The sequence below is a fragment of the Castanea sativa genome, chromosome 2, assembly GCF_040712315.1.
Source record: "Castanea sativa cultivar Marrone di Chiusa Pesio chromosome 2, ASM4071231v1".
In the NCBI taxonomy this organism is placed as follows: domain Eukaryota; kingdom Viridiplantae; phylum Streptophyta; class Magnoliopsida; order Fagales; family Fagaceae; genus Castanea; species Castanea sativa.
In genome coordinates this window covers 27,435,451-27,459,362 of record NC_134014.1, presented here as the reverse complement: position 1 = coordinate 27,459,362, position 23,912 = coordinate 27,435,451, and the positions used below count along the sequence as shown (strand labels likewise).

The window sequence follows — 23,912 nt, the reverse complement described above, 5'->3', positions numbered from 1 at the left end:
AGACAAACACCGTAAAGGTAAAATTTTTCCAATTAATTTCTACATTGAAGGAAGAATTTGTGACTTGTTGATTGAGAAAGGTAGTTATGAGAATGTGGAGTCACAAGATATTTTGAACAAGAAAAAATTGAAGCATCAACATAAATTGTCTTGCTTAAATAAAAGAGATGAGATTAGAGTTTCAAGAGGTTGTTATTCCATTCTTTGTGATGAAGTAGACATACAATCATGTAACTACCATAGGCGAGCCATCTTGGGAGGAAGGTGCAGCACACGTAGTTTGCACAAGATAGTGCTTCACTATTCATTGCAACCAAAGAAGGGGAAAGCAAGTCGCAAACCAATGGTCAAGATGAAGAAGGCTTTAAAATTGGAGAGTCAACCAAACTTGAGGAAAAGTTTGCTCTCAAGAAAGGGAGTCCTCTTAAGGCAAATGCATCTACATTGGAGTTTTAGTTGTGTGGGACTTTGCTGTGCAGAAGCAGCAACATTTGGTGTGCTGCAGCAAACTCATTATACAAGGCAACTGCATCATCCTAGAAGGCTAGAAATTCATACAACTCTTATGGCAACCAAGAGCACTTGAGGTCAAGTGCTTCTTAAGAGGGAGAGTCCTAATGCAGGGCATTTCAAGCAACTATATGTCTATATCCTAATCCACTTGTAACTAATTAGTAAGTTAGTTAGTTGGAAGATTTCTTAAGCCTTAGCCTATAGGATTTAGACACTTGTCAACCATCTAGAGGCTGCCAATGCCAAACAACTAGCATAAGTAGGAGAATGTAAGCTCTTTGTAAATCAGTTTTGGTAATTGAATGAATTGTTAGCCTTTGTGTGCTATTTGGAACTAAGTGTTCTTGCAGAGGTACTTATCCACCTATCACTTTGTTCTAAGTAACTCAGCCCTTTCATTGTTTCTAAACCATACACAAACAACCCATCACATTCCCTGCATCAAGACTCCTCTACAAGGGTTGAGTGAGAGTGGTGTCTATCCTATCAACTCAAAGCTTCAATCCAAGCTTACTTCTTTCATACATGGTTCATCCACTACAGCTCCTAAAGCTTCTCCTTCTGCTTTCAACATCAGTAGGTCTAATAAGTGGTTATTATGGCACCACAGACTAGGTCATCCTAGTGATAATGTTTTACATTCTGCTATTGTTGCTCTTGAGCATTCTGATGTATTCAAATTCACTTCTGCTGTTGTAACACACTGTAAGCATTTCTTTAGTGGTAAAATGCATCAAACTTCCCTTTGTCAAATCGGATTTCCAATCTAATGCACCTCTTGAACTCATTCATAGTGATGTATGGGGTCCTGTACCTGTTTTTTCTGTCAATTATTTTAGATATTATCTTCTTTTTGTTGATGATTTTACCAAATTCTCATGGGTTTACTTGCTTAAACTCAAATCAGATGTCTTTAATATCTTTAAATACTTCAAAGCCACAATTGAGAATTAACTTTGTTAAATTACCGATTGTCCCAAAAACTTAAGTTGTTAGGAAATGGTGAGTTTAATCACTTAACCATAATTTTAACAAACTTAATCTCAAAATTAAAAGACCTTTAGGTCTGATGGTGGTGGACAATTCTCATCTAAACATTTTGCTTAATTTTGTTCATCCCAAGGCATTATTCATCAGTTCTCTTGTCCACACACTCCCCAACAAAATTTTGTAGCTAAAAGGAAACACAAACATCTCATTGAGTGTTCCCTCACCATGTTGTCTCTTTCCAAACTTCCTCTCTCATATTGGTCGTATGCAGTTGCAGCTAGACTTCCCTACTCCAGGTCTACACAATAGGTCTCCTTGGGAATTATTATTTCATTCTGTTCCAGATTGAACACATTTAAGGGTTTTTGGTTGCACCTGCTTTCCGTTACTTAGAACATATAATACTCACAAACTACAACCTCACACTAAGCCTTGTATTTTCCTTGGCTATCCTGCTTATTCTAAAGGATACATCTGCCTTGAACCTTCTTCTCATTGAATATATATTTCTAGACATGTTCTTTTTAATGAAAACGAGTTCTTGTGTCCTGAGTCTCCACCTTGGTCCACTGGTTCCTCACTTTCTGCTGTTACATCACAGTTTTCCACTTTTCCAGCTTGGTTGTCATATCTTTTGCACACTTCTTCTACTGCACAGCCCTCACCTCCTACTGTACCTGTCCCTACTCAGGCTACTGACACTTCTTCACAATCCACTATTCAGGTCTCTACTCGGTCACATGACACCGTCATACCCTCTCCTTCTCCTGTCACTTTCATACCTGTGTCTTCCCCTTCTACTTCTACACAGTCTCCACCTCCTGACACTACTATTTTTTCATCTTTACATCCTGTTATACCTCCACAAGCCATTGCCAAACCAACCACAAATACTCACCCCATAGGTCCAAAGCTGGTATCTCAAAACCCAAAGCCTACGCTGCTAAGCCTTCCTCTATTGACTATACACTTATTGAGCCTTCTACATATAAAGTTACAGCTCAATTTCCTCAATGGTTTTCAGCCATGGATGAGGAACTTGATGCCTTGCAAAGACAAGGGACTTGGAGTTTAGTTCCTCCTCCCTCTCAGAATGTTGTTGGCTGGAAGTGGGTGTTTGAGCTTAAACACAACAGTGATGATTCAATCAGTAGATATAAAGCAAAACTAGTAGCTAAAGGGTTTCATCAGCAATATGGTGTGGATTTTGAAAAGACATTCAGCCCTGTCATCAAGCCCCCTATAGTGAGGATTATTCTTTCCTTGGCTGTTCAATTTAATTGGCCTCTCAAGCAGCTTGATGTACGAAATGCTTTTCTCCATGGCTTGCTTAAGGAAGAGGTACACATGGTCCGACCTCTAGGTTATATTGACCTAACTATGTTTGTAAGTTGCATAAGTCTCTTTATGGGCTTAAACAGGCTCCTCGTGCTTGGTTTGAGAGGTTCTCTACTCAGCTACTTTACTTGGGGTTCCATGCCTTTCTAGCTGATTCCTCTCTTTTCATTCTTAGACAAGGCAAGCTGATGGTCGATCTTCTTGTGTATGTTGATGACATTGTACTCACTGGCAATAACACTATTTTCCTCAATGCTCCTGTCAAGCAACTAAGTCAGGCCTTTAAGTCAAAGACCTTGGTGATCTTCATTATATTCTTGGTCTTCAAATCATAAGAACTGCCAAGGGATTGTTTTTGAATCAAGCTAAGTATGCTCATGATCTGCTTGTCAAACACAGTATGCTTACATCCAAGCCTGCAAAGACTCCTTGTGTTCCTCACATGAGACTTGTTCCCAATGAGGGCAATGTTCTCTCCGATCCACATCCCTTTCGAAGTCTCGTTGGTTCTTTACATTGTTTGACATTCACAAGGCCTGATCTCAGTTTTGCTATTCATCATGTTTGTCAATTTATGTCTAAGCCCACTGATGTTCATTTAGTTGCAACTAAACACATTCTTAGATATCTCAATGGCAGTACAAATTTTGGGATTTTTCTTTAGCTTGGTCCTTTTTCTCTTTTTGCCTTCACCGATTCTAACTGGGCTAAAGGCCCTTATGATTGTCACTCTAGCACTGGATATTTGGTGTATTTGGGCTACAGTCCTATCACTTGGAGTGCAAAGAAACAACTAACTGTTTCTCATTCTTCTACTAGTCTAAATATATGATGTAGGACACAATTTACTATTTAATTATTGTAATTTATTATTTTTGGTATTTTTATGTAAAAACGTTATTTTAGGTTTAGGTGATTTATTTCCTTGTTTTTAGGTGCATTTAATGCTTTTTAGATCAAATTTGATTCCTGATATGGTAAGGTATCAATTAGGAGTTATTTTAGAATATATTTTCTTGTCTGTTAAGTTTTATAGAGCCCTTAAATATGCCCTTAAGTCTGTAGACGTTTTTTATATATTTTGGAATAAAAAAAAAAAAATGTGAGGCTTTACTCTTCTTTTGGTTCTTCAAGAACTGTGAACTTATCAGAGATTCTTCTTTGTGGCGTTCAAACTTTATACCTTCGTTTCGTGATTCATTATAATCATTGGGTCAAGGTGTCATACTTATACCTTTAGTTCGCGTTTCGATTATAAACATTGGGTCAGGGTTTCTACCAAAAATCTGAATTTTAGCTTTCTTGGGCAAATATTCCAATATTGTTTGTTGGGTCTCAAAGTGTGTCGGTTGAGGTTCGCATCAATATGGCTCTAGCCTCCACTGCAGTTGAGCTCTGTTGGCTTCATCAGTTGTTGAAAGATTTGGGCATTTTCCTTTCTACTCCTCCTAAACTCTAGTGCGACAACGTTTCTGCGGTTGCAATTGCTTCTAATCCTGTCTTTCACGCCAAGACCAAGCACATAGAAGTAGATTACCACTTCATTTGAGATCGTGTGCTTTGAAAGGATCTTCTGATTAAATACATTGCTATTAATGATCAGCTTGCTGACGTGTTTACCAAGAGTCTTCCTTTTGCCCATTCTTCCTTCCTGAGTTCCAAAATCATGTTGCCCTTAGCCCCCATGACTTTGAGGGAGGATGGTGAAAGAAGAAGAAGACCAAATTCAAATGTAGATGCAACAGCTAGCTAACGGTCACTTACCAAACGGTGACGTTTTTCATTAAGAATAAATGACATTGTTTGGTTAAGTCGAGCCGTGTTTATCTTATTCCCAAGACAACATTGTTCCCCCATAAGTAGCACGACACCATTTGGAGTGTGTCAAGTTCATTGTGTTAGATGAACAACACGACGTCCTCTTGAGTGCCTTCATCAATCTTCTTCAGCTCTGCTCTTCGTCTTCACACTTGAGCTTCTGAGCTATTTTTTGTCCAAATATTTTTTTTGTAACAAACTAAGATATTTATAGAGTTTGTTAGAATAGTTGGTTAGAAGTTTGTTAGGGTGAGAAACCAACGTGCTCAATTATAGAGCCCTATAAATAGAGACTGTGTAATTTTAGTTTAAGCTCAGAAATACAATTTCTAGAGAATTCTACTTAGCTTCTCTCTCAACTTTTCATTCTTTCTTTCAAACTTTTTTGTTTTTCTTCACCTTCCTTGCATAATCCTCCAATTTATCACCAATTTCAAGATAGATCTTAGGATAGTTATATTCTTTCTTATAGCTCTGATTCCCTATTTTCTTTGTTAGAGGTTCTTATTCCTTTCTGCTTTTCTTTGGACACTAATGACTTACCACACCCTATTGTTCATTTTGTATCATATTACCGTGTTTCACCATGCCCATTTATGGATTAATCAATTCACATGAGAGAACACCCTTAGCGATGATTGACCTACCTAAGTTTTCTTGCATTCCTTTGCTTGTACTCTACTCTCTATTTCTATTCCTTAATCTCATAAGCAAGCACAATCTTTTCTGGATGGAAAATGGATGAGCACTTATTTCTTCATCCATTTTTTGATTATCTAGAGATTTTCTCCCACATGGCTCTTCACAATTCTATTCAAATTCTACTTTTTATTGTTGTTAATCATTCTTGGCCTTTATCATAGCTTGATATAAATAATGCTTTCCTATGTGGAGATCTTCAGGAGAAAGTATACGTGAATCAACTACTTGGATATATTATGGTTGGGGTGAACATTAAACACCTTGTATGTCAGTTGTGAAAGGCATTGTATGATGTGAAGGAGTCTCCTCATGCTTGGTTTAATAGATTCAATCTTGTTGTGCTCGAGTATGGTTTTGGGCATTCTCTTCTGATCATTGTCCTTTGTCACTCTTCGATTGTCACCATTGTTGATTGTCTTGAAAAGATATTTGGTCAGCAATTCTAAACTAAAAACATGAGTGTTCTTCACTATTTTTTTTTTTTTTTGGATTGAAGTTGCACCTTCTCAAATCATTTCTCTATCTCAAAAGAAATACATACTTGATCTGCTATTTGAAATGGATTTCTCGAATGCTTGACATAATAATGCTCATATGGACTACTATTAAATTTGATGGTGAGTGAGGAAAACTGATGCAGTCCATTTTAAAATCAATCTATTACTAGCTTCTGTTGTGTAAGAAGTAATTTCTGGTTTTACTTTTAATAGTCATTATCACTTGTAACAGAAAGTTAGTTAGCTGATAGGTTATTATGATAATTGCAATAGCCTATTAGTTAGGCTTTGGCCAAATCACATGGCAACCACATGGTGAGTTCTTGTAACTAACTCAGTAGCTTGCTTATGTAACTATAAATAAGCAAGGCTGCCTTCATTGTAACTAGTTGAATTTGAATCCAAGAAATCTACCTATGAGGTATTATTCTAAGAGTGTATCTCTTGAAGAGCTAGTTAATTCTTTCTTTTCTCTAAGCAACTTAGCTTTTCACCATTTTTCCTCCATTATAATTTGGTATTAGAGCTTGAGATCCTTAGGATTCAAGTTAGTTTGCAATTTGTTTCTTAATTTCTGTCATCAAGAACCTATCAAGATCCTATCTTGATTTCATTTTCTTATCCTCTACTAGTGAGCCTAAGAATATGTGAAGATGGCACCAATAGTTTACAATAGAAGGAACAAGAGAGGTGTTGCAGTACATGAACCTGAGGTGCAGGTTCAACCCAGGCAGCAGCCGCAACCACACCAAGAAGGAAAATCCCAGGTGACATTGGAGCAGACTGTGGAGCTGCTACGGGGGCAACTTGCTGCCTTGACTGAGGAAGTGAGAAGAAACCGGCGTTATCATCCTTGAAATGATGATGAACCTGCTAAAGATGCTGAAATTGACAGTCACAACAACTTTAGTAACCTAATTGGTTAACCTAGAGGAGGTGTTCCAAGGCAAGTGCCTAGTCCTCCAAGGGGAGAACCAAAATGGGAATCAAACTTCAAGATTGAGTTACCTGAGTTCTATGGTAGCTTGAATTATGAAGAATTCATGGATTGGCTTAACCAAGTGGAAAGAATCTTTGATTTCCATGAGGTGCTAGATTCCAAGAAGGTGAAGTTGATCTCTATCAAGTTGAGAGGGAGAGCTTCAGCCTGGTGGGAACAGCTCCAAGTTCAAAGAGTTAGGAGGGGTAAAAGAAAGATCCAAGATTGGTGCAAGATGAAGCAAAAAATGAGAAACCAGTTTCTGCCTTTCAATTATATGCAGTCCTTGTACAAACAACTGCATAATTTAAGGCAACATGGCAGTGTAGAAGAGTACATAGAGGCATTTTATCAACTGGTAGCTCGAGTAGACCTGAATGAGAGTGAAGAGCAGATGGTTGCAAGGTTCTTGAGTGGTCTTAAAACACCAATTGAAGATGCCTTATCTTTGCACCGTGGTCTGTTTCTGAAGCTTACAATAGGGCCTTGATGTTTGAGAAGTAACTTGCAAGAAAAACTTTTGTGCAGTTCCAAGCTTACTGTGGTAGCAGAAGTACCCAGGTCAGCACTCAAGGAAGGCCAACTACTAACAGTGCACAACCTTTCAAGATTGAGAGTGTAGGTCTGCCTTCAACTTCTAGTGCAGCCAATCCAGTCCCTAAAGCATCACAAAGTTTTACATTTAAGTGCTACAAGTGTGGAGAAGTTGGACACAAGGCCACAAATTGCAAGAAAGGGGAGTTAGGGCTTAAGGCAAGGGTAAAGCTTTGATGATTGAAGGTTGTAAAGACCACGAAGATGAAGAATTTCCAATGTATGAAGAAGAAATTGTTATAGGTGACTCAGATGAGGAAGAAGGCTTGGCTTTGGTAATGAAGAAGACCCTGTTAGCACCAAAATAGGAGGAGCAGGAGGATTGGTAGAGGAGCAACATTTTTCACACCACTTGTAATATTGATGGCAGAATTTGCAACTTAGTTATTGATGGGGGAAACTGTGAAAATGTGGTTTCTGAAGAAGTTGTTGATAAACTTGGTTTAAAGATCGAAGATCATCCTCACCCCTACAAACTGACATGGCTTAAGACAGGCGATGATATAAGAGTTTCCAAGAGATGCATGGTCTCTTTTTCAATTAGAAAGAAGTTCCAAGATTCAGTTTTTTGTGATGTAGTGAAGATGGATGCATGCCATTTGCTGTTGGGAAGGCCTTGGCAGTATGATAGGCACACCAACCATGATGAAAGGAAGAACACCTACAGCCTATACAAGGATGGACAGCATTACACCCTACTGCCCATGCAAGAAAATGTGATTCTTAAAACTCCTACTACTGTACAGCCTAATTCTTTGCTTATTGTCAAGAAATTTGCACAAGAAACTCTAGCAACTGGTGTGGTTTACATGTTATTGACTGCATTAGAGTTAGATGCTATGATAGTGCCTTAATCTATAAAGGAGTTGATCAAGTCATTTGAGGATGTCTTCCTTAACGAATTACCTACTGAATTTCCTCCTATGAGAGACATAGAGCAAGCCATTGATAATTCTAGGTTCTGCATTACCTAATAGGGCTGCCTATAGGATGACAACAATGGACAAGGATAAACTTAATAGGCAAGTGCAAGAACTATTGGACAAGGGATATATTAGGCCAAGTATTAGCCCATTTGCAACAAGGCAACAGAGCTGCCTGTCCTGGATTTAACCTGCAAGATGACTACCTGTTCAAAGGTATGCTCCTTTGTATTCCAAAATGTTCCCTTAGGCACAAGATTCTGCTTGAAGTGCATAACCAAGGCCATTTTGGGAGAGAGAAGACACTGCAGCTCCTACAAAAACAATTCTATTAGCCAGGCATGCTTAAGGATGTGGGAAGACTAGTTCAAAGATGCATGATATGTCAACAAAGCAAAGGGACAACCACCAATGCTAGATTGTATCTGCCCCTTCCGATGCCTAACAAGCCTTGGACCAGCATTAGCATGGACTTTGTGCTTGGATTACCCCCTACTACTAGACGATCAGACTCTATTCTAGTGATAGTGGACAGATTCTCCAAGATTGCCCATTTTGTGGCTTGCAAAAAGACTAATGATGCCTCCAATATTGCTGGTTTATTTTTCAAGGAGATCTATAAGTTACATGGAGTTCCAACAAGCATTGTGTTTGATAGGGACGCCAAGTTTCTTGCCCATTTCTGGAGGGCTTTGTGGAGGAAAATTGGTACTGATTTGCAGTACAACACCAGCTTCCATCCTTAAACGGATGGACAGACTGAGGTGGTCAATGGGAGCTTGGGCAACCTCCTAAGGTGTTTTGTAAGGGACAAACCTAAGAAATGGGAGAATGTTTTACCTATAGCAGAGTTTGCCTACAACTCATCTAGCAATAGAACAACTCAACACTCTCCCTTTGAGATTGTTTATGGGATGCAACCAGCCAGTGTTCTTGACTTGTCAAGCTTACCATTACCCAAGGAGCATCCAAAAGCCATTGAGTTAGCTGACTTCATACAACAACTACATTTAGATATTAAGAAGAAAATAGAGGCCAACAATGCTAAGTACAAGTCACAAGCTGACAAGAAGAAAAGGCAAGTGATTTTCAAGGAAGGTGACCTAGTATGGGTGATCCTGACCAAAGAGAGGAACCCTGCTAGACCTAATACAAAGTTGCAGCAAAAGAAGATTGGTCCTTGTCCTATACTACATAAGATCAATGACAATGCATACCAAGTCAAGCTACCTGATCTTCTACGTATTTCTAACAATTTCAATGTACATCACTTGCTGCCCTATCATGAATCAAATCAGCTTACAACAAGCCACACTTGAGGACAGTGTGTTCTAAAGAGGGACAGTCCTGATGCAGTCCATTTTAAAATCTATCTATTACTAGCTTCTGTTGTATAATAAGTAATTTTTTGTTTTACTTTTAATAGCCTTTATCACTTGTAACAACTAATCGGTTGTTAGTGATAATTGCAATAGTCTATTAGTTAGTTAGAGAAGTTAGATAGGCTTTGGCCAAATCACATGGCAGCCACATGGTGGGTTCTTGTAACTAACTCAGCAGCTTGCTTATGTAACTATAAATAAGCAAGGATGCCTTCATTGTAACTAGTTGAATTTGAATCCAAGAAATCTACCTATGAGGTATTATTCTAAGAGTGTGTACTAATGTGAATTACAACTTGTTGAGAAATTGATTTAATTTTCCGCTACACTTCCCTAACATTACTATGTTGTAGATTGAGATTAGTCAGCATATGCATGCCTCTCTTCAACCTCACTGTAAAGCTGTTTGCTACATCTCGCTGGTTTGATTGTTGTACATGCGCATTGCTTCTATATCAATGACAGATTTTAGAGTTCACTAGGCTGGTAGTTGCTCTGATAAGTTGTGCACCCAAGGTGATTGTACCTTTGGGATGTAATCTTGTCATTTTGCCTAATAAAAGGAAAAATGTTGTAACTCTTTCTAGTATTGAAGTTGAGTCTAGGCTGGTAGTTGCTCCCCGATAGGTGGTGTACCTCTGGCTATTGTACCTTTGGGAGGTAATCCCGTCACTTGGCTTAATAAAATGCAAAAAGTCGTTACTCCTTCTTGTATTGAAGCTGAGTATAGAAGTATGGCACATACAACTTTAGGGATGTTATGAGTTTGTTCTCTCCTTCAAGACACTATTATTGATATTTCTACTCCGATGTAGATGTATTGTACCAATTAGACCACTATCTTTATTGCTATGACTCCCATTTTACTTGAGTGCACAAAACATACCAAGTTGATTGTCACTTTATTTGGAATTTATTAATGAGGGAACAAATTTTTACTCCCTGTTGTTTACGCTGGAGGTGTTTAGAGTTTGATAAGTCAACCCTAACACAAAATATTATTTATATATAAAGAAGTACAAGATATTACTGTTTTACCCTATTACTCAAAACACTCCCCCTTAAGCTAGAGACTATATATCATACAATCCTAACTTGTTATATAGTAAACCCAAACGAGTCTTACACAAAGCTTTGGTAAACATATCAGCAATCTGGACTCTTGTAGAAACATATGGAGTAGCAATTACACCATCTTCTACTTTCTCCCGAATAATATGACAATCTACTTCAATATGTTTGGTTCGCTCATGGAACACAAGATTGGAGGCAATGTAAATTGCTGCTTGACTATCACAATGCATAGTCATAGGCAGCTTCACAACAAATCTTAATTCCTCAAGTAAATTTTTAATCCACATAAGCTCACATGATGTGTGTGCCATGCCTTTATACTCTCAACCTCTGCACTAGACCTGGCAACAACAATTTATTTCTTACTTCTTCAAGTAATTAGATTTCCTTTCTAGAAAGTGCAATACCTAGTAGTGGATTTTCTATCTGACGGTGATCCAGCCCAATTAGCATCAGTGCAGGTGACCATTAGCTTTATACAAAAGACCATGGCTTGGATGTGCTTTAAGATACCTCACAATCCAAGTAACTGCCTCCCAATGTGGAAGGCAAGTATCTTTCATAAACTGGCTCAAAACACTAACTTCCTTTGTGATAAGCTAATGCCTTCTTTAGATTGTGCTACCTTAATACCCAAGAAATAATGTTGTTTACCCAAATCCTTAGTTTGAAAGGAGTTTCGAAGGTATCTTTTCAAATCATCACCACCCTGCTTGTCATCACCAGTGATTATAATATGAACATATACTATCAACAAAATCTTTCCTCTAACAGAGGTACGAGAAAACACAGAGTAATTAGAGTGGCAATGTCGCAATCCAAACTTTAACACTACTTCACTGAATTTACCAAACCAAGCTCTGGGAGATTGTTTAAGACCATAGATGGCCTTATGCAACCTACACACTTTTCCAAACTCCCCCTGAGCAACAAACCTAGGTGGTTTCTCCATATACACCTCTTCCTTCAAATCGCCTTTCAAGAAGGCATTTTTAACATCTAACTGAAATAATAGCTAACCCAAATTAGCAACCAAGGAGATCAAAATCCAGACAGAAGAAATTTTAGCAACAGGTGAGAATGTCTCGGCATAGTCAACATCGTATGTTTGGATATACCTTCGGCAACCAAGCGAGCCTTCAAACGCTCAATAGAACCATTAGGAAAATACTTCACAGTATACACCCAACGACAACCAACAATAGTTTTCCTTGGAGGATGAATAACTAAAGACCAAGTAGCATTTTCAGACAGGGCAGACATTTTTACCTCCATAGCAGACTTCAAAACAAAGATGGACGTAGCCTCCTGGACTGACTTAGGAACAACAGTAGAATTCAAGGATGTGGTAAAGGCATGAAGAGATGAAGACAAGTGATCATAAGAGACAAACTGAGAGATAGGGTGAGAGGTACAAGAACACTTACCTTTGCGCAAAGCAATTGGGAGAGAGGCAGGATCAGGAGGTGAATCACTAGGCGAGGAAGAAGTCTTTCTTGGAGGTTTCTGCCGACGATGATATATCGTGAGTGGTTTCTGAGGAGATTCAATAGGAGACACAGGTGGTAGGAGAGGAAGACAGAGGAGAACTGTCAATAGCAACCGAAGAAGAGTAGGAATGAGATTCATAAAATGTGACATCAACACTAATGAAACATCAGTATCCCTTTTAAGTACGAGAATACCCAAGAAAAACACATTTAATGGATCTAGGATCAAGTTTGTCACTCCCTGGACCTAAGATATGAACATAGCACACAAAACCAAAGATCTTAAGAGGTAGATGAAACAAAGGTGCATTAGGAGAGAGCACAGTACAAGGGATCTGACCACCTAGAACAGTGGAAGGCATACGATTAATTAGGTGACAGGCAGTGAGAACAACATTACTCCAATATGATTTGGCAACACGCATATGGGGGCATGAAGATTAGTGAATTATACCATGATCATCAAAAAATTGAGACAAAGATGTATGAAAATATTCATGAGCATTATCAGACTAAAAAATATGAAGAGAGGCATTAAATAAAGTCTTTATTTCCACATAAAATGATTTGAAAATTGAGTACAATTCAGACTATTCTTTCCTAAGATAAAGATAAGTAACTCTAGAATAATCAACAAAAATGACTATCTAAATCCCAACAATGAGGGAGTGTTTATTGGACCCCAAATATCATAATGAACTAAATGAAAATGACTACTAACACAACTCTCACGCCTAGAGGCAAAAGGCACCCTATGGCGTTTACCCCACTGACATGCTTCACATTGTAAAGACTCAATTTGACAACATGACAAAACTAATGACTTCAAATTCTAGAGAGATGGATGACCAAGGCGACAATGATGCTGAAGAGGCAAGATAGACAAATGAGAAGCCACTAAACGTGAAGAACCACATCGATCAAGGTAATAAAGTGCACTGGCTTCATGCCCTCCACCAATAATCTTCCCTATCTTGAGATCCTGAAAGATATAATTAATGGATAAAAAAATGGCATCACAATTCAAAATTTTAGTGGGTTTACTAATAGACAAAAGGTTAAAAGGAAAATCAGGAATATATAAGACAAAAGAGGGAGAAAGATTAGGACTAAGATTGATAGTGCCCAAACCAGAAACTGTAGTAGCTGAGCCATCTGCCAATGTAACATTGGGAAGACTACTAGATTGTTCAAGGTCAGAGTAAACCTGTGGTACCTGTCATGTGATCAGTAGCACTTGAGTCAATGAACCAAGGGTCCTGAGTGGCAAGACAAGCAGCAGAAGTACCTTGTTGAGCCAAAGTAGCAGTAGAATCAGACCCAACAGAGTTGGAATGCAAAGACGAGGCAATTGTACTCTTCCTCAAGAATAGAGACTACTTTGGATGTTGGTGGAAGTGACTGTGAAGGCGGTTCTTCAACTTGAAAACTAGCGTGGTGAACCGAGGGTTTACCATACAACTCCCAACAAAAATCTATTGTATGATTCTCACCATGATAAAAGTGCACCTACAAAGACCACGTCCTCTACCACGACCCCCTTGGTCACGACCTCCACAGCCTTGGCCCCCACGACCTCGACTTCCACGACCACCTCTATTACTCCCCATATAAGTGGTAAAGGCAGATTTATCACTAGAAGGTAATGCATCAGTACCGGAGGAAGAGAAAGGGATAGTACTCAAGTCAAATAATGTGGCTAGTCAAAGTCTACCAAAAACTTCACTCAATGAAGGGAGGTCTGGACTAGCTAAAATTTGTGATATTACTGGATTCAAACTTTTAGGAAATCCAGAGAGGAAGCGAGCAACATGCATAGAATCTCAATGTTTCTTCATAGTTTTAACATCAGAGGAGAGGGGCTCATAAGTATTGAGTTCTTCACATACACCCTTAAACTTATTATAATAGTCCTCCAAAGACAAATCACTCAAACTCATGGAGAAATAATTTTGATGAAGATCATAAATCCGTTTCAAATTGTTAACACCAGAGTAAAGTTCCTTGGTCTGTTCCCAAACAAGTTTAGTAGTTGGTAAGAAAACCAAACTACAACTGATCTTAGACTCCATGCTATTCCACAAACAACTCGTAATTTGTGTATCTTCAGCTCTCCAATCAGCAAATTTAGGGTCTGTAGGTACAGGGGGTTCACTAATCACGTAATCAAACTTCTTTCTACCAAGAAGAAAGACTTCAACTGCTTGTGCCCACTGAGCATAATTACTTCCATTAAGACGAATGGAAGCAATTGATAACATATCAAGAGATAAGAAATAATTAGGGGGTTGAACACTGTCTTTGGACTACATAATAGCAATCTGAAAAACAAACTAACACTAAATGAATATGCTAGGCTGAAGTTAAACAAACTCCAACTAGCAACCAATGTACTTCAACCAATCAGCAACTCATCTATCAAAGAATCAACACCAAACTATTCCAAAAACAAGGCAGCAACAAATCCATACCAGCACCCAAAAAAAAAAAAAAAGCCCAATCCACCACTAAACATCAATCAACAAAGTCTAGTCCAACAAATCAACCAAAGGCTGCTTGAACAGATAATTAGAGAATGTATTGAAGAAAAGAAGAAAATCAGACCATGTTTGAAACCCTTAGTTGAAAAACTCTGGCAGCGGCGCTAGGGTGCAAGAGCAGCGGCACAAGGACTGGTGAGTGGGCTAGGATGGATCGTCGGAGAAGGGTGAGTAAAACCCTGCCCCTCTTGCGGTCAGGCGATGTCAATCTAGTGTCATGAGCCCGAGAGAGGGTCACCGGCGCTAGACAACTCCTTAAGCCACTAAATTAAGATCGTCGGAGGTCTCCGTTGGGGTCGTCAAAGCTAGCGAGGTGCTATTATGGTTGCCAGCAACAATAGTATCGATGGGTGGTGGTCAAAGGATTAATGGCAGTGGAGGGCTGGTGGCTCTAATACCATGTTATTTATGGTGAAGGTGTTTAGGGTTTGATAAGTCAACCCTAAGACATAAAATATTATTTATATATAAAGAAGTACATGATATTACTGTTTTGCCCCCTAATACTCATAACACTCCTTATTTTCGCAAAATGATTAGTTGGGTGATATTTTGACAAAGTCATTAGCTTTTGCTTCTTTCCAATGTTTGTCTTTCAAAGTGGGCATGTTTAATCCTCCAACTTGAAGGGGAGTGTTAGTTATTTCATTTTTTCTTTTATTTTTTATAGTAAATTACTCATGCACTCGATGGAATTTAAACTTATCACCTCATCCTCCATCCCATTATTATAGGAGAAGGAAATGCTAGTTATTTTTATATTGGCCTAGCATTCTTGTAATCGTATCATATCACTCTAATATAAATACATGCTAAGGTTAAGAAATGAATTAATGAAGCCCTAAACCTAATATCTACTCATTATCATTATTCACTCCTTTCTTCTCACTTAACCCTAATCTTCCATACTTTACAACTCAACTCACAATACTAAAATACCAAGATACATGTTTTAATTTGCCACTGACCATCAAATGAAATGTAAAAAAATACCTTTTGTTTTTCAAGCTATGTAAGTTATAATTACCCATAAAATTGTTATGTAAGGGAAACTTGATCAATATTTGTATGTTAATTCTATTATTTTTGCATAAATAGAGAATTGGTCCAAATTTTTACTCATATAAAAAAAACTATTAGTTTATTAGTATTTCTCCAAAAAACCTCAAAGAAATATAATTATCATATTAATTAAGAGGAAAGAATAACTACCTTATAGTAACCTTTCATCACCTGTGGCCCCCTAACTTTTACAATCCCCTTTGAACCAGGTGGGACAACTTCATTTGTTTCGGAATCTACAATTTTGAACTCTGTATGTTGAATTGGATGCCCTACTGAGCCAAGAACCTTCAAAAGATCATTCTATGATATCATCATTGCACGAACCAATCTATGCAGGAATAGATGTGATTACACCAAAAAGCAAAGTGAATGATGAAAATAGGCTACTGGAAGAGAACTGAACATAGTGATGTGAAAAGGGTTACCTTACATAAGGTTGGAATTGTGATATTACTTAACAATTAGTGCACAATTTGAGAAAAAGGCTATTTAAACCAGCTAGAATTGATTTAAATATGAGGGAGATGAATCTTATAAAAAGATAACTGATAAGTTTAGTGAGTCAACACTTGTTTATAGCATGACTAGTGATTAGAACAGGATCAAACATTAAGGATATGTTTAGTACACTGTAATAATTATTATATTGGAACATCTTCTAAATATTAAAGATAACATCTTCTAAGAACATTAAAGTCTATATTCACTTATTTGAATATCATGATGTCATAAAAAAACATTTCAGAAATGATAAAAAATAAAACTTACACTTATAAAATGAATTCAACCATCTTTGTCTCAATTTTTTGATGATCATGGTATAATTCATCAATCTTCATGCTATACTCCACAACAAAATGGAGTTGTTGAATGCAAAATATGCATTTATCAGAGGTCTCTCATGCCCTACTATTTCACATGCGTGTTCCCAAATCATATTGGAGTGATGTTGGTCTAACTACTTGTCACTTGATTAATCACATGTCATCCACTGTTCTAGGTGGTCAAATCCCTTATACTTAGCTCTCCCCTAATGCACCTTTGTTTCATTTACCACCTAATATCTTTGGTTGTGTGTTCTATGTTCATATCTTAGTTCCCAATATCTTTGTTTGTGTGTCCTATGTTCATATCTTGGGTCTAGGGAGTGATAAATTTGATCCTAGATTAATTAAATGTGTTTTTCTTGGGTATTCTCGTACTCAAAAGGAATATTGATGCTACTCACCTACTCTTCGTCATCTTTTCATTAGTGATGACGTTATCTTTGATGAGTCTCAACCACTCCAGGTGTATCGCCGAAACCTCCAACAAAAACTTCTTTCCTACCTAGTGATCTGCCTCCTGACCCTAACTCTCTTCTAATTTGCACAAAGCTAAACGTACTTATACCTCTCATCCTATCTCTTAGTTTGTCTCTTATGACCATTTGTCTTCATCTCTCCATGCTTTTACCACATCCTTGAATTCTGTTGTTGTTCCTAAATATGTCCAGAAGGCTATGTCCATCCCTGATTGGAAGGCTACTATGGACGCAGAATTGTCAACCTTGTCTCAAAATGCTACTTGGTCTTTAGTTACTTGTCCTTCATGGAAAACTATTGTTAGGTGTATATTGTGAAGTACTTTCCTGATGGTTCTATTGAGTGCTCGAAGTCTCACTTGGTTGCCAAAGGGCATACCCAAACATACAATGTCAACTATGTAAATACACTTTCGCATGTTGCTAAAATTTCTTCTGTCAAGATTTTGATCTTCTGTGAGGTATCTTAAAGAACATCCAAGCCATGGTCTTTTGTATAAAGCTAAAGGGTCACTTATGGGTAGAAGCCTAAAATGATGTTGATTGGGCAAGATTACCATCAAATAGAAAATCCACTACTGGGTATTGCACTTTTTTGGGAGGAAATTTGTTCAGTTGAAAAAGTAAGAAACAAATTGTTGTTGTCAAATCTAGTGTAGAGGTTGAGTATAGAGTCATGGCACACATATCATGCGAGTTATGTGGATTAAGCATTTACTTGAAGAATTAAAATATGCTGTGAAGGTGCCTATGACTATGCACTATGATAATCAAGCACCAATTCACATTGCCTCCAATCCTGTGTTCCATGAGTGAACCAAGCATATAGAAGTAGATTGTCATATTACTTGGGAGAAATTAGAAAATGGTGTAATTTCTACTCCATATATTTCTACAAGAGTCCAAATTGCTAATATGTGTACAAAAGCTTTATTTAAGACTCGTTTGGATTTAGTATGAAACAAGTTAGGATTGTATGATATATACTCTCCAGCTTGAGGGGAGTGTTATGGTTATAAGTTAGGGGTAAAATAGTAATATCACTATGTACTTCTTTATTTATAAATAATATTTTGTGTTAGGTTAACAAACCCCTAAACACTTTTGTTAAATTACCAATTGCCCCAAAAGCTTAAGTTATTGAGATATAGTAAATTTAATCATTTAACCACATATTTCTAACACTCCCCCTCATGTGTGGGCCGAAACTATCTTTTAATCAATGAGATCCAACACATGTGAATTTAAATGGGAGGTAGAATGGAGGAGACAAGGACCAAACTCAGATCTCATGCTTTGATACCTTGTTAAATTACCGATTGTCTTAAAAGCTTAAGCTATTAGGATTTGATAAATTTAATCATTTAACCACATATTTCTAACAACTTTGAATCCAGATAACAATAAGGAATGATTATTCCATTAAGTGTCTATTCCTATGCAGTAAACGTGCCCCAAATGGCTTTATTAATCATTAAGAGCTTCCATTCAAGAATTGATGGAATTCAAGAAATCATAGCTCACTGTAATTTACACAAAACATGTTGTCATAATGTTCTTGGTGGGTCCATGCGTTTTTTAATCCTTACTCATTGTTTCCAGTCTAGTAGGTAGCAAAGTAAAGAAATTCACACATATTCCAAGTATAACAGTGCAGCCCAAATGTTCCCAAGCATATTGAGACAATTTTGGTGGAATCAAGTCTCGCAGCTATACTTGGAATATTTGGTCTGGGAAGGGGTAAATGAATAATGAATCTGTCGATGTCCAGTTAAAGTCTGCAAACTTTTCCCTCCAAACATAATATTGGATCTAGCATTGTAGAAGAAACTAAAAATTTCTCCAAAAGCTCTCCAGTATTTTGTTAGTTAATGTAATCACAGACTATTGCAGGTTTAACTGTTTAAGTAACACACTAAGTAGATGTGTTTCTTACATTACAAGAAGGTTTCCGAGCAGCAACAACAGGAGAAGACTCTGTTAAACCATACCCATTCTGCACTTTCAAACCAATTGCCTGCATGCAATTTTACACTAATATTAGGGACAATGAATACAGACATCCTTTATAGTAAGCCAAATATGCATAATCATCTAACCTCAAAAAATTTATCAACGTGCAAAGGCAAACTACCACCTCCAGTTATGCCAGCCTGCAGCATTGCCAGAGATAGTTTTTCTTAGTCATTCCCTTCTCAGAAATCTATGGTGTAATTTTGAAATTTATAAGATAAATTAAAGCTATAGCTAAGAAGGGAAGAGAAAAAAAAAGTCACTTTTGATTAGGGAAAAATAATAGGAATTTGTTGCAGCCAAAGAGATTTAAATGGAGAAATAATAAAATTATATATTTGCAGTGAAGAGAATTTGCTAAGAAGTTCACCAACTTAAATAGAAGAGACGTTCAAAGCATTTGCCAACTTGAACCAAAGACCAAAATAATAGGAAGGCATGAAATTGTTTGAAAGAACACACCAATTGATCAAAACATTTTCTCAGAGTACTGAGTTGTCTGGAAACTTTGAATGTCCCTTTCTTCAAACACAATAGCATGAAGAAAAACCAGTGCTTGTTTTCCACAAAATTTAGTACTATCAAGAAAGAGGAAAATTAATAAATGGCAAATAATACCTTTGATATTCCAATAGAAGAGTGGATTTTACTATAAACAATTTTCTTTGCCAACAAATGCACAGGCCACAATATTGCTGCAATAAATCTTGCCCATAACCAGTCCAACATTGAAATAAGATATGAAGGTTGCTTCTGATTCCTTGTTAGACACTTTCCCTAGAACAAAATTAAAATTATATAAGCAATAAGCAGAAATGGAATGGGTAGTAGTCACTTTTAGAACTATTAGTTAAATGATTAAATTTACCATATTCCAATAGTTTAAGTTTTTGGGACAATCGGTAATTTAACATGGTATCAGAGTAGGAGATTCTAAGTTTAATATCTAACTCCTCCATTTTACCTCTCATTTAAAATCCCACATGTTGGGCCTTACCTATTAAAAGAGAGTTTAAGCCCACACGTGAGGGGGAGTGTTAGAAGTATTGGTTAAATGATTAAATTTACTATATCCTCATAGCTTATTGAACTAGGTTTAACGTAATGGAACAACATACATATAAGAAAATTCAAAGGCATCCAGTGAAACTATACTTGCTATACATTGTTGGTCCTCTTCCTAAAAATTGTACTTTAGTGTGCATATATTAAGTTAGGATAGTATGCCACAGAAGGATATATTAACCAAGTCATTATAAACCAAACAGCCTGCTTCTTAGCACTCCAGGAAATGAGATTCTGACCAAGAACAAAAGCTCGAGGTAGAGCATTAGTTGACTGGGCAGCCTGCCTTAAGTTTCTAAACTGGGAAAATGTGGGGGGATTGAAACCATGAATCAGTGACAAATTCATCAATTATTTAACTATCTAGTTTTTGCAGTCCTGGTTCCACAATAAGAAGCTGTGAACACGTAGATAGTGGCAGCCATTGGTCAGCAGACCACCTATTGCCCATAGATTTTGTATTAAAACCATATGTGGCACCCAAATGATAAAATCAAACAGAGAGGGATGATCACCTTCAAATAATGCATGAAGCCCCGCAAACAATTGAAATAAGATATTTATATGGCTCATTAGCATAGTAAAAAATGATCAAACCTCATAAATCCGCTTCAACTCCATGTATGCTAAGCTGACTCTTATGAATGTAAGTGCAATCAGCTTACGTAAAAGCGAGCTAGTAGAAATCTGCTTTTGGATCCCACTGCGAAAAGAATAAATTAATCAATAAAAAAATTCTACAAGAATAAGATAGCTTAGCCTTTTTTTTTTAATTATTAATAATGAATTTTATTGAATAGACGAAAACTTCATATTCACAATGATGAACACAAAAGATCTTAAAAATTAAAATATAAAAAAACTCAAAACAAAAAATGTAAGAGAGTTTTGGAACTCAAAATTGGAAGTACAATGCATGAAACCCCAAGCCCGAGATCAATCAGACAAGTACGAATCAAAATGGACTGCAACTGATCAAGAGATCTCTCCGCATCCTCAACAACTAAACTATTCATTTCCCTCCATAGTGACCACATCAAACAGGCCAGCACAAGATTCCATATATCCACAAGCATGTTTCCCAAAAGCAGTTTCACCAACCAAATAATAGAGCTACTATTGTCAATGGCTTGAACCTCAAAACATTTTAAAACTTCACTCCGCAAAACATAAGCAACATGGAGTAATAGATGATTAAATTTTTCCCCGCTATACCGACACAGACAACACCATCCATTACATAGAACCCCCCTTGGGACCTTAGCACACCAAATACTCTTTGTTTTGAGTTTAAACTAGGGGTAAAATAGTAATGTCATTGTACTCCTTTATATATAAATAATATTTTATGTGTTATCAACTTATCAAACCCTAAACACTTTCATCTTAACAACATGGTATCAGAACACCCAACCCACTGCCATTAACACTCCGGCCACCACCCACAACTATCACCGCCGCTAGCCACCATAATAGTCGACCCATAGCTCCGACGACCCTAACCTAGCTCCGACAACTTCGATTTAGTTATCCAGCGCCGGGATCTCTCTTGGGTCTCGCGACACCAGATCGACATCGCCTGATTATGAGAAGGCATAGTTTTACTCACCCTTTTCAAGCAACCCACCCTTTTCAAGCAACCCACCCTAGCTCACTTGCCAACCCTCGTGCCGTTGTTCATGTGCCCTAGCGCCGCCACCAGAGTTTTCAAAACAGGGTTTCGGCCAAGGATTGATTTGGTTTGATTTTATTATTTTTTTCTTCCCAACATTCTGATTCTCTGTTTATCTGTTTAGGCAGTCTTGGGTTGATTTATTGGACTCAAATTTTGTTGGTTGATGTTTAGTGGTGGAGTGGGCATGTTACTGTTGTTATGGATTGATTGCTGCCTTGATTGGAATTGTGTGTGTTGCTATTGGATTTGCTGACTGGTTGAAGAATATTGGTGTTGAATTTGTCAATGTGGTTCTTTCTTTTCTTTTTTTTCTTTTTTTTTTTCGGGTTCACTAGCATATTTATTTAGTGTTAGTTTGTTCTTCAGATTGCTATTATGGAGAACAAAGATAGTGTTCAATCCCCTAATTATTTCTTATCTCCTGATGTGTTGCTATTGGATTTGCTGACTAGTTGTAGCATATTGGTGTTGAATTTGTCAATGTGGTTCTTTCTTTCTTTTCTTTTTTTGGGTTCACCAGCACATTTATTTAGTGTTAATTTGTTCTTCAGATTGCTATTATGGAGACCAAAGACCCTTTTTAGCCCTCCTAATTATTTCTTATCTCCTGATATGTTCTCTATTACTTCCATTCATCTTAATAGAAGTAATTATGCTCAATGGGCCCAAGCAGTTCAAGTGTTTCTTCTAGGTAGAAAGAAGTTTGATTATGTGATTAGCGTTCCCTCCCATATCTACGGACTCTAAATTTGTTGATTGGAGAACTAAAGATGCACAAATTAGGATTTGCTTGTGGAATAGCATGGAGTCTAAGATTAGTAGTAGTTTGGTTTTCTTACCAACTACTAAACTTTTTTGGAAACAAGTCAAGAAAGTTTACTCTGGAGTTAACAATTTGAAGCAGATTTATGATCTTCATCAAAATTATTTCTCCTTGAGTCAGAGTGATTTGTCTTAGGAAGACTATTATAACAAGTTTACGGGTGTATGTGAAGAACTCAATATTTATCAGCGCATCTCCTCTAATGTTAAAACAATGCAGAAACAACGAGATTCTATTCATGTTACTCACTTCCTCTCTAGATTACATAAAAGTTTGAATCCAGTGAAGTTTTAGCTAGTCCAAACCTTCCTTCATTGAGTGAAATTTTTGGTAGACTTAGATAGGCCACATTATTTGGCTCTAGAACTGCCCCTTCCCCAGCACTAATGCACTACCTTTTGGTGATAAACCTGCCTCTGCCACTTATATAGTGAGTAATAGAGGTGGTTGTGGAGGTCGACGTCGTGGGGGCCAAGGCCGTGGAGGTTATGACCAAGGGGTCCATGGTAGTGAACAAGGGGGTCGTGGTAGAGGATGTGGGCTTCCTAAGTGCACTTATTATTATGGTGAGAATCATACAGTTGAATTCTGTTAGGAGTTGTATGGAAAACCCTCAGCTCACCAAGCTAGTTTTCAAGTTGAAGAACCGCCTTCACAGTCACTTCCACCAACATCCACCTGCTTGTCTTGCCACTCAGGACCCTTGGGTCATTGACTTAGGTGCTACTGATCATATGACAAGTACCTCAGGCTTACTCTCGACCTTGAGCACTCTAATAGTCTTCCTAGTGTTACATTGGCAGATGGCTCAACCACTACAGTTTCTGGTTTAGGCAATGCCAATCTCAATCCTAATCTCTCTCTCTCTTCTGTCTTATATATTCCTAATTTTCCTTATAATCTTTTGTCCATTAGTAAGCTTACTAAACTTTTGAATTGCGCTACCATTTTTTTATCCACTCATTGTATCTTTCAAGATCTCAAGATAGGGAAGATTATTGGTGGAGGGCATGAAGCCAGTGGACTTTATTACTTGGATTGCTGTGGTTCTTCTAGTTTAGTGGCTTCTCATTTGTCTATCTTGCCTATTTAGCATCATTGTCGCCTTGGTTATTCATCTCTTCAGAA

At 37.5% G+C, this 23,912-nt stretch overlaps 1 protein-coding gene across 8 annotated transcripts in view; it reads right to left on the bottom strand.

Moving 5' to 3' along the window:
- LOC142624107 (putative acyl-activating enzyme 16, chloroplastic) overlaps positions 1–23,912 on the bottom strand; it is a 76,954-nt gene that overhangs the window by 8,548 nt on the left and 44,494 nt on the right. For 3 of the 8 annotated variants that reach the window (XM_075797612.1, XM_075797617.1, XM_075797618.1), the window contains 6 exons: positions 20,884–20,989; positions 19,840–19,998; positions 19,308–19,361; positions 19,145–19,225; positions 16,053–16,205; positions 12,238–12,399 (listed from right to left, as the gene is read on the bottom strand). In XM_075797612.1, coding sequence (XP_075653727.1) covers positions 12,238–12,399; positions 16,053–16,205; positions 19,145–19,225; positions 19,308–19,361; positions 19,840–19,998; positions 20,884–20,989 — 715 coding nt within the window. Of the gene's footprint in view, positions 1–12,237; positions 12,400–12,844; positions 13,283–16,052; positions 16,206–19,144; positions 19,226–19,307; positions 19,362–19,839; positions 19,999–20,883; positions 20,990–23,912 lie in introns of those variants that run through there. The other 5 variants (XM_075797613.1, XM_075797619.1, XM_075797614.1 and 2 more) reach the window with 5 other exon arrangements.